The following is a 16,129-nucleotide window of genomic DNA, read 5'->3' as shown; positions in this document are numbered from 1 at the left end:
TTGAGATTCTCATCAATATCCTATTTTATTTTGAGTCACCATAAATATTTTCGTTATCCTGAATCTCTCATGTATTAAAAGTTTTATTTTAAATTTTTATTGTCAGGATCTTTATAAAGAGGAAACAAATTTTTTAATATAATTAGATCAATAAAATAATTTATTAAAAATTTAAAATAAAAATTGAGTATATATCTAGAATTTAAAAGTTATTTATACTAAAAGTTATATTTATTAGAAAAAGTAAAAAAGATCTTGTATGTTGACAAAAAGATTCAATATATAGTTTTTCTTTAAAATAAAATATTTTTCTTAAAATTTATTTTAAATCTCACTTGTTGGATTGAGCTTTAAAGTAAGAGTTTATTTTTTATATAAATTAATTAATATGAAATTATGATAAATAAAACTTATAAACCAAAAGTTAATAAATTGATCATATGAAAATCGTGATTAGATGACAATAAAACGATAGTTTATATTGTTAAGATTATTACCTCTGGTTTTTATTACTAGCAGTCATAAGTTTTTAACATTATATTCATTTCATATCCCTTTTGATTTATACTGCTACACAAAAATTGTTTTAATCCTTGTAATTTTATAATGATAAAGACTAAAAAGAATCCAAAAGTATTTGTATAGTATTAAAAATGATGGTTTTTAAATTTAAAGACTAAGAGGTAAAATTTACATTATCATGTTGTTGTGGGTGTTTCTAATTCGAATAAAATAGTTATTGTAAAGAATAGTTATGTGTTTTTTTTAAAGAAAGTTATGTGTTTAAATCACATAACATAGATTGAAAATTAACGAAAAGGAGAAATAAAATGAGATTATATCGTATTATTTGGATGATTAAAAAAAATGTTAGATAGAATAAATTTTGTTGACTTAACTTGTTTTTATGATATTTTAATTGAATAATTATATTAATAAGTTATTTTTTATATGTATAGAAGAAAAATTAAATTACACTGAACAACTTATATCAACTATTACATTAGATCATTTAACACTAAATAAGTTTATCACAAAATCAACCATTAGATTAAAAAAATTATCAAATAAATTATGCTTTTGCAAAATCTTAAATTAATACAAAATTATTTAATACTCTATAATTTTAATAATTTTATAATTTTTATTCATTTCAATTATTATTAATAAGAATTTACTTTAAGTCTGATTTAAATTTGAGTCTTGATACATTTTACTAAATTGAAAATATTTATCTTGGTTAGATAAATTAAATTTTAAGAATATTATCAAAGACAATGTATTTTGATTTAAATAATTTATTTCATTTTTTTACTGAATAATTTATTTCAATTAATATATTTTTTTAAATGATAGAATTATGTTTGACGATGAAAAAAGGTGTTTATATCAAGAAAAAATATTATCATCATTCATATTTAATATTTAATGAAAATTTAGTAAAATAAAAACCAAGAATTTTAAATTTATTTTTAAACAATTAGGATAGAAAAAACCTAAGCACATTTTTATTCTTACGAATAAAAAAATAAAATAAAAATAAATAAAAATATACTTAAAAAAATGATTAATTAAGATTTTAGTCCTCAAACTAAGTGAGTTTTAAATTTTTTATCCTTAAACTTTTTTTAAAAAAATATTTGGTCTTTAAATAATTTTTTATTATTACAAATAGGTTTTATTATTAATAATCTCTATCAAGTTTTGAGTTATATACTTAATGGCCACATGATTGGTAGAGGAGGAAGATGAAAGATGAATTATTGTTCTATTATATATCTCTTTATGAGATGATTGTTGTAAGTTTATGGATGATGCTTGAAGCATTAGGATTTAATAATAACTTTCTTCATTTTTTCTTTTACTTTTTAATAATATAATATTTTAATTATTTTACAATGAACCGTATTTACATTTCATCAATTAAAAAGAAACATTAACTGCATAAATTATTTTTAGTAGTGGCAAATCATTTAGGGACAACCTTTTTTATAAAATTATTTAGGGATTGATTAAAAAGTTAATTAAGCCTTAGAATAAACAAAACCTAAGCGCCAATTTGACCACGAAACGGTGCGTTTGACTCAAAGTGCTTATTTTTCTTGGTCTTCTTCTCCCGTTCCCGGATCCAATCTCGTTAGGGTTTTTGAGAGTTGCAGTTTGCACTTTGTAGGATCATCTCCTAGCATTGATCGATTGAGATGGCAGACGAAGCTAACAGAACTGTAGCCGCACTATCTCTGTTTCGTTCTGTCTCCATATTCGAAATTTTTATATATCTTCTTCCAATTGCAGTAACCATTTTTTTTTATCCACAAATGCAGGCTTTCCTTGAAATTCAAAGTCGCATGATCGATACTACTGGAAAAATAAAACAGGTTTGTCGTAATCGTAAGCTCTCTTGATTTCTAATTATTATTTGAATTTGGTTGAACCTAGCTAAATAATTGAATTTGATTGAAGGAAAACAGTACCTTAAGCAAATAGTAGAAAGTATAAATTGAGTTTAAAATCTATGCACTGACTGTGTAAAAAGGTTTTTACACTGTCCACTTATCAGAAATCACGCTAAGGATGGCTTTTATGGTAATTATTCAACAAAATTAACATACTTGACCTCTGCTGATTGTTTGGCGGTGTAAAAACTCTTTACACTGTCAGTGAATGTAATATTTACTCGTAAATTTATAAAGTTTTTTTTTTCTTTTCATATTTGGATTAACTTGTGGCTACTACTAGTAATTAGTAAGGTTAGGCTAGAGGTATCTTTGTAAAAGAAAAAGGTACCAAAGGAATTTCCTTTTAAAGTTTGATCAGAGGCTGAGTTGGGATGGATCCTAATGGAATCGGATTGCATTTAGTTTCATGTATATATTGATGGTGTTTTTCCAACATGTATTTCCTGGCTCCATTCTTGATGTTTTGGAGGATTTAATTGATGTTCTTGGAATGGTTGTGAAGAAGCTGTTATGTTGAAAAAAGAGTGATTTGATGCACAGTTGCACACTATTGCTATGATTAATATATTAAGATTTAATTAATGATTTGATGCATTTATTTTGCTATGACTGATAATACAGTACTGTGTTTTAAGTGGTATGACTTGTGCGCGTGCTGGCCTTGCACTGCTATCAACTCTGACTGAGAATACTTACATTTGAGTTCTGAAAGAAAATATGTAATTTTATTTATTTAGAAATGGGAGAAAAGAATGTAAACCTTGACTTTGGTATTTTGCATATGGGAGTTATATCTATATGCTTGTTAGGGGTTGCCTGAGACTCTTGGAGTTTATATGATCTCCCTTGGCACATGCAGGTGCAAACCCAGATGCGTTCCAAAGAAGCAGAAAAAAAGCGTGCTTTTCTGACCATGGAGGAGCTGAAGCAAGTTCCTGATGATACGAATGTTTACAAATCCATTGGTATGTAAGCAAAATCATGAGCCTGTGTTATGCTGCTATTCTTTAAACAACCCTACAAATATGAATAATTGTATTGCTATTTGTATTTAGTGATGCCCTAGTTTTCTACAGAAAAATGATGAGTCCATTTATTTTATTTTGCAGGAAGAATGTGAGTCCTGGTTACCTTTTTGAACATACTACTAAATAGAGTACACAAAAAGCTTGATTTATGGGCTGTTCAGAAAATATAAATTGCATACTTTAACATGCTCTTAACATAATGGCCAGGTTTGTATTGGAGACCAAGGCAACATTAATGAATGAACAGGAGACCAAGTTTAAGGATGGTGAAGCTTCAATTACTGCATTACAGGTATATGTCCTTCCTTCATTTGTCTGAAAACTTGTATTCTTCCATCATTTTTATACTCATTTCATTTCAAATTTTCTAAAGGTGAAACAAAAAAAGTTAAATCTGTTGATTGAAACAAATATAACTATCTTAGCTAAATTTCTAAAGCAGTAAATATGACTTTCCATAATCTTTTGAGCGAAAATAAGTTCTTATTATATGGCTTTGAACAGAGCTCAAAAGAATACTTGGAAAAACAGATGGCAGAGGTGGAAACCAATTTGAGAGAACTGCTACAACAAGATCCTGGTCTTGCTAGGCAAATCATGTCTATGAATGTAGTGTAAACTTTCCGTTAGTGAAATTAACTTAAAGTGGCAGGGTTTTCTGGTGCATTTGAGCAAATAGAAAATTCAGGACTTGGTGAGATGTGAGGAAGGATGTGTACTGCCTGCTTCATGGATGATTTTCTATACTTCTCAAAATGTTGAATTTGGAGGGATTTTTGTAAGTTATTTTAATTCTTAGATTGTTATGTTTATTACATGAATGATAATCCTTATTAGTTGTGTGCAGTATGGTTATTGGTTATTCATGCATCAACTTCTAGTTAGTGTGCATCTGCTATTTCCTATGTGTTGTCTTGTTGTGCTTGAATGTAGCAGTTTGGTAATTGAGGGTATTATAAGCTATTAGGAAAAAAAGGTGGCTCTAATAGAAACCATTAAAACTGAATTATTGGAAGCTTAATTTATGACAAAACTGAATGGGAAGGTTTGATTTACATAACCAACCTCACCTAATGAAAAAATGCTGTGCATGTTATTGTTGACGAATATGTAGTATACGTAGAACTATATCTTCATTGTTTCAAGTCAGTGCAGTAGTAGAAAAAAAGAGTTGTGTTTTATGGTGATTGGAGAAGAGTAGCTTGAAGTTCTGTGAAACTAAAAAAGGAAAAAAAATCCCCAAAAGGTTTAAAAAAATAAGGAAGCACGCATATTGATTTTGTCATGAGTATTCTCGATGGACATTAATATGTTAATGGTCGAATTGTCATTTTTAACCTTAACAAGTGAGATTTGTTCATTCCATCCCACCGACTCTATTAGACATGGGTATTGTCTCTCCAATCCCTGACTCCGACTTCTCAACATGTCACATATCCGTATCCGATATCCGACGGGTTAAAATTTACTATCTCATTTTCGTATCCGATCCCGTCCTATACCCGATTCAAATTAGAAAAATATTTTTTTTTAAAGAAAATATTAAAAATTTGATTTTAGAAAAAATAAATTGATTGTTAAACATTTATTTTTAACTATTTATATGTCAATAAATTTACTATAGCGCATTTGTTTACAAAAATTGTTAAGAAAAAAATATTAAATTATGTAAAAATTCTAAAATAAAATTAACAAGTAATAAAAATTCTAGGTCTTTTGATTAAATTATGCAAAAATTCTAAAAATTTTAAGTGGCGGGACGGGTTCGGGTTTGGGGTCAAGGCGGATCTAGTAATCTTATATTCCTATCCGACTTTTGGTTATCGGAGAAAATCCAAACTGGAACCCATATCCAGTCAACTCAAATATTATCTATTGACGGATTCGGAAGAGTACTCATGGTACGGGTTTTTTTTTTTTTTTGTCATTTCTAGACTCTATCCCGCCACGTACTGCCTAGTGCCTGTTCCAATCACTTCGTAGTTCATAGAGCTCTGAAATTTTGAGCGATTTTTCAGGCAATACGCTGCAACACACAACGAATTTATGTAGAACAATGTTGTGTAACAAAGCTTGTACAAAAACAACAAATCTAAGTAAGACTTTTTCTTAAGAAAGATTTATTTTCATTTAAAGAGACTTTGAGAGCACAAATTGTGTCTTAAATCTCTGGAATTAAGATTTAACATCAAATTAACCCACTCTCTATACAACTCATTATTAAGTTGTAAGACCATACTTTGACAATTATGAAATATAGTTGTCCTAAAATATGCTGTGATATTATTATTATTTAAATCCTATAGACATGATTTTAATTAATGTTGTGGGTTCAATTCCATCCGTTAACAAAAAGCTAACAATAAATATTTGTTGATAAAAATAATAATTTTAATTAATGTTTATGAAATACTGAATTTATAACAATTTCTTACATAAATGCCACACAAGCAAATTCAAAGGAGCCCGAACAAACTTACACAATCGAGGATTATTTTTTGTTCATTTCATTGCCCTTGATCTTCAAATAAGAACAGTAAATTATTCATATCACAGTTACAGCACATTTATTAAACAAGTTGTGAAATTGTCTGCTTGGTTCCTTGGGTAATGGAACAAATTTGTACAATAAGATTATTCACCTTCCACATTATTAAATCAAGCTTCCAACCAAAATGATTGCATGGGATCTTTACACCAATAGCTTCCAAGTTTCTTTGTAGTCCTTAGTAAGCACACCAGTCTTTGGTCTTCGGTCTTCGGTCTTCTACAAGATGTTTATTCTTGAATAGAACAAGTCATGTGATCCAAGAAATCAAGAGTTTTGAAACTGGGATTTGTAGATGTCATGACCAGAAGTGGCTGGATTTACTGGGCACAGCCTAACAGAGAATGAGTATGGCACAGGAGGAATCAAATACTGTTCGTGGACACATGGCGACCAACTATCATCTCCACCCAATCCCATGTGCTTGTGATCTAGATGAATCTGCAATGCCATAAGAGATAAGACATTAAAGATGATAAATTGCATAATTAATATGAAAAAAAAAAATAATTTGGGCTAAATATATTTTTACTTCTTGTAAATAGGACAATGTTTGCTCTTAGTCCCTAAAAATTAAATTGTTTTTTTTTAGTCTTTCATTTATGGAAATGCGTCATATGTGGTCCTTATTTCCATAAACAAGGGATTAAAAGAAGACAATTTTTTGTGCAGGACAGACGAGGACTACATTTGACATATTTCATAAACGAGTGACTAAAATGAGATGACTTACTTTTGAGGACTAAAAACAAACATTGTCCTATTTACTAGGACTAAAAACCCTAGTTAGTTAATAATTTCTATGAAACTTGGGATAATATATCAAAATATGGCCACATTGCCATCTCATAAAACTTATTTGCATATGACCATACCAGGTAACAGTCAAATCACCTAATTGCTCATGAATAAATTTGTATGAAGTAATTCATGTCACAAAGAACAGAACACTACCACAATGTACTTTAATGCAGCAAACTGAATGAACATACACTGCATATAGCTGCAAAAAAAGTCAGCACTTATAAACAATTTTGAGAACTAATCTTAGGGAGACTACAATTGGACCCAGAAATCAGGGCAGCAAAGTTACACATCCCTAACTTTGATCTGGAAGGAACATATGCAGAAATATAGAAGCAACTTATAAATACCTCAATGCTATCTCCTTCAATGAGCTCTTCATTGTGTGTCGCACGGTCAAGTTCCGAGGTGCTGTAGTAACTTGCACTCATTTGCATGGGTGGAGAGCTACCATACTTAGAAGCATATATTCCAAAAGCATCTTTGTTTCTGAATGTTGCCCATCTAACATCTGCCCTACCTGAAGATTCCCCCGGAACAATATAAGGAACATGCAACTCACTAACATTATGTTCATAGACTGCAACCAGGGCTGCAGCTTTTCTATCTGGATAACACTCAAATGGTCCTCTTCCATACCAAGTTACTTGATCCAAAGACTTTTCCACATTTAACTCGATTCCCACACGTGGCAAAGGAGGAAGATCAGGGTTTGGTTTCACATTGCATTCTATAATGACATCCCCAGAAGCATAAATTGTATATGCCATTTCTGTTGTAAATAAAACCTTTGACTTGTCTTGGTTGGAGAGAGAACCATCCTCGCCCTTGGTAACACCAAGAAAAACCACCAATATTCTAACTGAGTTCTCCGTAATATTTTGCACAGAACAGCTCTCAGTAATAAAGTGGAGGCAGTCCATTCCAGCTGCTTTCCACCTGGACAAATAACTGGCTGAACCTCCTCCTTTGTCATTATCGATAGGAGCTCGCCAGAAACATGGGAGGATGCCCTTTTTCATAACATGCACTCCTTTAACCTAGCATTATATTAATACCAATGTTTAATCAAGTCAAAAAGTCATACAAAAATTTGAAAAGAGACATCATGAAACTTCATTGAAGAGGGAACTTAAAAAAATAAACATATAAAAATTCCCAAAATTATGACGGGTTTCCGCCCTTCAAATATTTATTAACTTGGGCGCTTGTTTCAAGGTATTGTCATATTCCCATGTTTGGTACAATTTTTAGAAAAACATTCCCAGGAACTATTGATTCCCAGGAAAACAAAATCTTCATATTTACCTTGCTTCACATTCCCATGGTGGAAGGTGGGTATCTTAGATTCCCACAGGAATGAAAGTTATTTTCTACATTAACTACCCCTCTCCACTTCATTATTTCACATTTGTCTCACTTTCTTTTCAGTTTTTAATCAACTAAATTTATTTTTATCTGAAATTATTAAATGGCAACCAAACATGTTCATGGGAATAATATTCCTAGACATAGGAATGTGATTCACAGGAATGCAATATTATACAATGAAACTAACACTCCCTCAAGAAATATGAATAAGGAGGGAAAGTAGTGAGAAGGCATGAAAATTTTGGGAATTGATTGGGGAGGCTTAGGCCAAGGTCAGAATCTGTTTATTGCAACTCTGATTTTCTATCTTTTCCTTTCACTTTACATTTCCTAGTCACTGTTGTGTTTTTCACTGTTACCACTGCAATTGGACATTTGCTCTGATTTTTTTCATAGACTTTCAGTGTTAAACCAGTTTCTATCATATATCTAATATCAAAACCTTGAACCTTGGATAAATAAGCTGTGTTTCATAGCAAACACTTGGGCTCCTATCAGAGGGTTTAAAAAGGCATTAGTATTGAAAATAAATAAATTCAAGACATTCTTCATTATATAACATGAAGTCAGGTATTACCATTTTAACACATTTGTCCAGTATTCTACATCTAAATGAACTGCAATTGTTTTCATTTTAAAGAGACAAGAAAAATTCCAATATAATCAAACATTCAATGGGCAATAATAAGTTAAAAGTTCAGATTTACCTTCCAGCTTTCAACTAAACCTGTTTTAGTATTCAAAGTCAAATCCCAAGCATCTTGCTGTTTGACTACGATTGTATCTCCTAGTGTTTCAGCAACCAGAGTGCCACCATTAATATCAATAACCTGAACACAACAATCATTCATAAAATAGAAAACTTCAATTAAAGCAATATCAGCATATACTATAAATTACTAAACCTCATTACTTAACCCTAAAGAGACATATGTCTCAGTTCTAAAATGAATAAATATGGTAAAAAGTTACATGAGGTGCAATGTTTCTCCTGGTAGGCAATTGAACTTGAGCAGATGAAACAATATGACCAGCTTCAACCCAGCGTGTGGAGTTCAAAAGTTTAGCTGTTATAGTCAGGAATAGTTCTTCTTCATCTGTTGAAGCCCATAGGGAATACCATGGACCTGATTGCCAATCAACAGCATGACTACTCTGGGGCTTTATAGGGACAAGGCCCAAAAGACCAGATCCAAGGTTGTATCCATCTGCAGAAATAGACCAGCTGAACTCCAATCCTTCTGTTGTTTGAAAAAAATGAGTATTTTTTATCTGCAAAATAAAAAACTAAAATAAATAATCAAGTAAAATTAGACTAGAGAAACACAAACTCCAGATAAACTGAGTACCTCCAATTTTCCTTCCTTTAAAGCCACCTTGATTGGTTGGTATAAGTACTTAACCTCTGAAACAGAAGACAGTCATGACTAATGATGCAAACAGACAAAGAATGCATTGTGATTTGTGACTCCTAGAAGGTGGTGTGGGAAAAAATGAGCCAATCTATCAGTTTACCATGTAAAACAGGATGAGGAGTTCGATCAGGAAATGTGAGGCCATTCAAACAGAAATTCAAGTCATTGGGAACATCCCCAAATTCACCTCCATATGCCCAATGCTTGGTACCATCTTCATAAACTTTCACCAAGGCCTACATCCAAGCAAAGTGTAAAATTGAGAGAATTCAGACAACATAAAGTGAAGTTGATCATTCATTGATTGGTTACGATATTCAAAAACCACTCACTTGATCAACCCAATCCCAAATAAAGCCTCCTTGGAGTCCAAAAGTGTTGTCAATTGCTTCCCAATATATATGTAGATTCCCATTACTGTTTCCCATTGCATGTGAATACCTGCCATTTGGGTTGGACATAACAAATAAAAAAATTATATAATTATCTATCACTGTAAACAACAGGGAACAGTAGAAGTCATATTATGTTGTTGATGTAAAACTACAAAATCATACTCGCACAGTATCAGAGGACGTGTTTCAGTTGGATCATTGGCTATTTTCACCATGTCCCAAACACGCATATACATAGGACACACAATATCAGTGCACGGAGTCCTGGATCCACCTCCTTCATAATGCAATACCCGAGATGAATCTCTTCCCCGAATCCAACCTGATGCATTGACAAAATGGAGAAAAGAAAAAAATATTAGAAAGCAATTTTTCAAACAAATGTAACAGCAGAGTCAATAAAAAAGTTACTTCAAATATGCATACGCCATCAATTGGTAAGTGAACCAAAGTGCAATGCCTACCAGCTAAAGCAAAATGATTTGTTCCAAATCCAGATTCATTCCCTAAAGACCAGGAGATAATACATGTGTGATTTTTATCTCTCTCAACCATGCCGATCACACGATCCAGCATTGAAGTTGCCCACTTTGGTTCCATAGTGGGATGCTTGAGATGTTTAGAATAGTCAAAATGATGTGTCTCAATATTGGCTTCATCTATCATGTACATGCCAAACAAATCACATAGCTCATACCAACGTGGATGTTGGGGATAATGGCTGTTCCTCACAGCATTAATATTGTTTTGCTTCATTAAGACCAAATCCTGTAAGCACAGCAATTATTAGTGTCTTAAAAAAACAAATAGCATTTGGCCATCATAAACTAACAATTTTTTATTGAAGGGGAAAAAAAGATTAGCAGTACCTTGATCATGCAGGATTCTATGTTTGCCTTCCCCACTTGTGGATGATGTTCATGCCTGTTCACACCTCTTATTACAACTGCATGTCCATTAACAAGCAGTTGTTTGTGGGCTTTAGATACTTTTCTAAACCCTACTGGACATGATTCACAGTCAACAATGCGGCCAGATCTATCTTTCAGGACAACAACTAGGGTATAGAGGTATGGCTGTTATAAATGCAAACAAAAAAGATACATGAAAAACAAAATAGGTAAAAGAAAATTAACAAAAAAATGGTCATATGAAGCTTTAAGAAACTCCAAATATGTCAATATACTTCTAATCACATAAAAACTAAAATAATTGATAAATCATCATCAAGATACAGGTCTTTAACCTTTCCATACGAGTTTAAGAAACTCTGGTAAAAAAAACTTATCCGCCTATCACTCAATGACTATGGAAACAAAATGTCATAGATGAAAAATTGCATGGGAAGGAGGTAATAAGACAAGAAACTCAGGAGACATTTGCAGGTTTCAGTTGTGGAGTAAGCATTAAACAAAAATCTCTAACTACTTCGATATTATTTTTCAATAGTAATGTAATCATTAGTTTGCTAATCAATGAATAAAATCCACCCAAACACACGAAAAAATATGACTGAAATTTCTCACTTTTTCTGCGGACCAAAGCTTTGGCGATTTCAGTTTCCCTGTAAGAACATAGCCATGAAACCCTAATGGTTGTGCTGGTGCACTTGATGATTGGAGCTTTATGTCTGCCACGTTAGATGAAAGGAGATCAGGATTCCCGTCAGAGGTGTACCAGCTTCCAGAATCAAACAATGTAGCTTCTATAGAGTAGTTTGTGAGAACATTATCCTTGGATGTCTCTTGTAATCTATCTATTTTTACTTCAACCTGGATTATATATGCATGAGATTGATAATATGTCCCAAATAACGATAACATGTGGATAAAAATATCAGTGTTTTTATAACAACAATGACATGATGGGGCAATTATGGTAGAATAAAGGAAACAAAGGTGAAATTTATTGTGAAAATATAGGGAAAGTCAATTCATTTATAAATTTGGGTAATTACATACACTTTTACAAAAATCAAAACAACAAAACAATAGAGACTTAAAAATAAATGGATTTCGGTAAAATCTTCCACAAGCAAGACTTGTAACAGATACCTAACAGAATTATGACCTTAGATTTAATGAGCATAATTTAACAAAATATTTATGAAAAATAAATGGATTTCGGTAAAATCTTCCACAAGCAAGACTTGTAACAGATACCTAACAGAATTATGACATTAAATTTAAAAATCAAAACAACAAAACAATAGAGACTTAAAAATAAATGGATTTCGGTAAAATCTTCCACAAGCAAGACTTGTAACAGATACCTAACAGAATTATGACATTAGATTTAATGAGCATAATTTAACAAAATATTTATGAAAAATAAATGGATTTCGGTAAAATCTTCCACAAGCAAGACTTGTAACAGATACCTAACAGAATTATAACATTAAATAAAGAGCATAATTTAACAAAATATTTATGCTTACCATTATCTCTGCGCAAGAAAAATCTTCGGCAAGGTTTGATTTGAAAAAGTAGTCAGTAATAAATACCTGCATACCAATATTTTGAAAGATATTAGCATCAGCAGGGGAAAAAAATAGCGAAACAGCTGAAAACTTGGACATTCTATATTCAAAACAAAAACTAGATATAAAGATACATCTAAATAATTATCAAAGTTGGATTTTCTAGGACATTTTATTTTAATCATAAATTAGGTGCATTTAGTTAGGATCCAATCTAACTCCCAGTTTCTTCTACAAAACATTATATAACCTCATAATAATGTTATTAGAAAATGAAAGAATCACACTTCGATTATTGTAAACATTAACAACTTCTGTTTTGACCTTTTATGATGCGCACTAACATAACTCTAATAAGAATGCTTCTCGTAAACAATATAAAGCAATAGTAGGTGAGGAGAAATTTGGAGAAAACTAACCTCCGGCTTTGCCATAAGAAGAACATCACGGTGGATACCAGATAACCTCCATTGGTCCTGGTCTTCAAGGTAAGAACCATCACACCATCTAAACACTTGAACGGCTAAAACATTCTTAAGGTCTGAACCACAGGGATGGCAAAAATCGGTAATTTCAAACTCTGCAGGTAGTCTGCTGTCTTGGCTGTCATTGCAAAATAGAACCAAGAGTTGATTAAAGTCAAAGCTTCGTTCATTTTATCTTTGTTCTTCATAAATATTATAAAATAAGACGCTTCATGCCATATCCACCAAAATAAAATAACATAAGCCCTTTCATTTTAGCATAACCATACTGAGGACCGGATGCCCCACTGCTATGTTTGACATGGGACTTGCACTAGAAGGGACAAGATGGTAAATATCCTCAAATGATTGGACAGCAAGTAAAATTTTTTTCATTGCCGAAGACCATCGTTACCAATTTTTCATCCATTTCACAACATTCCTTCCTCCCATCAAGCATTGCAGTGAACATTATCTCATCTATTTTCTCTATGCCCCCCCCAAATCATATTCACTTGAGTTGAAAATACAAAAGAACAAATACTAACCAGCAATTATGTATATATGTTTATGAGCCAGTGATCTGCATACCAGAGAGAGAGGGAGAGGGAGATACCTATATCCAACAGGATGCCCATTTATCCATGCACAAAAGGCAGAATCAACTGCTTCAAAATGCAACAAAACTCTTCTACCTACCAAAAACCAATCAATGTTCCAAAGAATTAAGTATTTTAGACTAGAAAACAGAAAGTACTGACAGAGACTTAAAACCAACAGGAATATAACAACAAACAGCATATCCACAAAATAGGATACCAAAAAAAAAAGGAAAAGAGAGGAAGTGAGAGTGAGTGTGTGTGTTCCACCAAACTCATTGTAAAATGCATTGTAATTATGTCTGAAGTACAAATACAGAACTGAATGATAACAAAGGAATGAAAACACCGAATTCCTCATTAGTGCATGTTGATCCACAAAAGAAAAATAAAATAACACTGTTAGGAAATTTAGTAAGTCATACCCTCCCATTCTTTAGGAATGTGGAAGTACGTTCTGTAACAGCCAGTAGGATTTTCCACAGGAATGAAAGGAGGATCTAGTGGAAATGGATACACCACGTTCGTATATATAGGAGTGTCAAATCCATGTAACTGCCAATTCGAAGGAACTGTCCAATTTTGAGGGAAAATAAGTAAACATTGATAATAATATCAGCAATAGCTAGCTAAGAACAGAAAATGTGAAAAATGAAAAATCAATTCAAATACAAAGCAGCATTTCACCACAACAACAGACCCTACACTACAGCAAAGCAAATTTTAGAGAACAGGGTGCAGAAATTATAGCAGACACAGTGAGGAAAAAATTACACGCTGAATGCAAATCTGTTTTGCAAATAAAATATATGCACTTAAACATAAATGTAACACCCTGACGAATCACACCTACCTGGCAAAGTTTTCCACCCTGAATCCTGGAACTCACTTTCATAAAAATAAGTAGGGACATTGTTGGGACTGTCAGCAATGAAAAATTTCCAATATCCAGACAAGGACTTGACAAAAGGCAAATCTTTGACCCAAAATGCAGCACAGTCAAGAGACCCCTGAACAGCATCATCATTCCAAACAGCTGACTGGGAAGCCAAAAAATCCACTTTATTGCGTTGATACCAATATTTAAGAGATCCTACACATCACAAAATTCCAGATTGTTCATAATTTATAATATATAACAAACAAATTTAAGGAAATGCAAAAAAATTTAAATCCATAGACTTATTTCACAATTTTACTCTCAGTAAACATCCATCCCAGAAAGCTACAGTCACTGATTTGAACTTATTTCCTGTGCATTGAACCATTGATTAATGATTAGTTTATAACAACAATTATATGAGGCCAATAATCCACACTTAGTTTTCTTAAATTATTGTATTCAATCGACATCTTGAAAGCATTTATGAACACTCCAGTAAAAAAGATTGAATAGATAATAAGTTTTATGAATAGAATAAATTTTTAGGGCAATTCTCTTTCAAATAGCCTCTAAAAAACTTGAACTTTTAGAATACTCACATCCTCACTTCATTCTCTTAAATCATTTCATTCAGTAGACTCTCATGAATGGAATAATACCTTTTACAAAGGCAATTTTTTTTGCAAAGGGTATCTAGAAAAATGAACTTTTAGAATATAACCAATGAGCATCCACTTATCTAACAGACCCAAATACGAAATTAATCCCATTTTAGCATAGAATCTCTCGCAGTGAAGAAAAATCGGAAAAAGAAAAAAGGGTGTGATAGACCTTCAAGAGATTCATGGCAATGCAAGGTAACATGAGGGTCCCTTTTCCTCCACTTGATGAAAGAAGGATCTTCCCACACTTTGTAACCATTCTGTGAAGTAAGATGGAGAGAGCCAACAACAACCAAAGAAGAAGAAGCCATCATCAACACAATTCAGAAATTTCACAAAGAGGATGAATAACAGTAGATCAGTCAAAGGTATAATAATATATCATATCACTATCAGCGACCAAAGCCGCCCCCTTTCAGTTTCATATCTTGTGATGGTGAAGGTGATGATGGTCTGAACCACATGCCACGACTCGTCGTTTTGGATATGGATTTTTTGCTTCGTTGAATCGTTTTAAAGAACACTCTCATATTTTTATTTTTTTTTCAGAAAGTACAAAAATTTATAGAACCAATATTGATAATAAAGTTTAGTTAGTTTTTTTCCTGGGTGAGATTAATTTTACTCGTAAGTAATGATTGACAGTAAAATAATAAATTATTCTCACTCAGTTTCAATACATTAAAATTAAAACTCTTTATTCTTCTGTTATGTGTTAAATGCAGTATAATTTATTGATGACTTCAATTTACTAGATCAATTGACATATAATTATTTGTATTTACAAGAAAAATGATTTAAGATTATATAAAAAAATGACTTGATTTTAAATGAATTATTTGTTTGGTTAAAAGTATAAAAAAATCATAGTTAAAAGGTTTTTATAACTGGAGCTTTGTTTTTAAACTATTCAAAAAATTAAAATTATGATTTTTTCAACAACTAAGCAAATATACTTAATTTTTAAAAGTGCTTTTTTTTCATTAAAAATGGTTAAAACAAACGAGCTCAGTTTTTTTTCA

At 31.8% G+C, this 16,129-nt stretch overlaps 2 protein-coding genes across 2 annotated transcripts; one reads left to right on the top strand and one right to left on the bottom strand.

The window, feature by feature from the left end:
• Positions 1–2,148: 2,148 nt before the first annotated feature.
• Positions 2,149–4,332, top strand: LOC100499735 (uncharacterized). Its single transcript, NM_001248368.1, is given in 6 exon segments — positions 2,149–2,225; positions 2,325–2,378; positions 3,319–3,424; positions 3,569–3,575; positions 3,695–3,779; positions 3,992–4,332. Coding segments are annotated over 6 exon segments (390 nt in total). The 5' UTR covers positions 2,149–2,201; the 3' UTR covers positions 4,106–4,332.
• A 1,631-nt stretch (positions 4,333–5,963) lies between these two features.
• LOC100777287 (beta-galactosidase) lies at positions 5,964–15,637 on the bottom strand. Its single transcript, XM_003542776.5, has 17 exons — positions 15,277–15,637; positions 14,416–14,655; positions 13,988–14,134; positions 13,580–13,658; positions 12,919–13,102; positions 12,458–12,523; positions 11,547–11,792; positions 10,890–11,096; positions 10,485–10,788; positions 10,183–10,342; positions 9,958–10,066; positions 9,726–9,861; positions 9,560–9,615; positions 9,183–9,482; positions 8,918–9,040; positions 7,190–7,879; positions 5,964–6,476 (listed from the first exon to the last, which is right to left on the bottom strand). The coding sequence occupies exons 1-17, from the start codon at positions 15,419–15,421 to the stop codon at positions 6,303–6,305; spliced, it is 3,366 nt and encodes a 1,121-aa protein (XP_003542824.2). The 5' UTR covers positions 15,422–15,637; the 3' UTR covers positions 5,964–6,302.
• Positions 15,638–16,129: the final 492 nt, after the last annotated feature.

This window comes from Glycine max, chromosome 13 (genome assembly GCF_000004515.6).
Source record: "Glycine max cultivar Williams 82 chromosome 13, Glycine_max_v4.0, whole genome shotgun sequence".
NCBI lineage: Eukaryota > Viridiplantae > Streptophyta > Magnoliopsida > Fabales > Fabaceae > Glycine > Glycine max.
The sequence above is the reverse complement of the archived record's forward strand: the minus strand, read 5'-3'. Positions and strand labels throughout refer to the sequence as shown.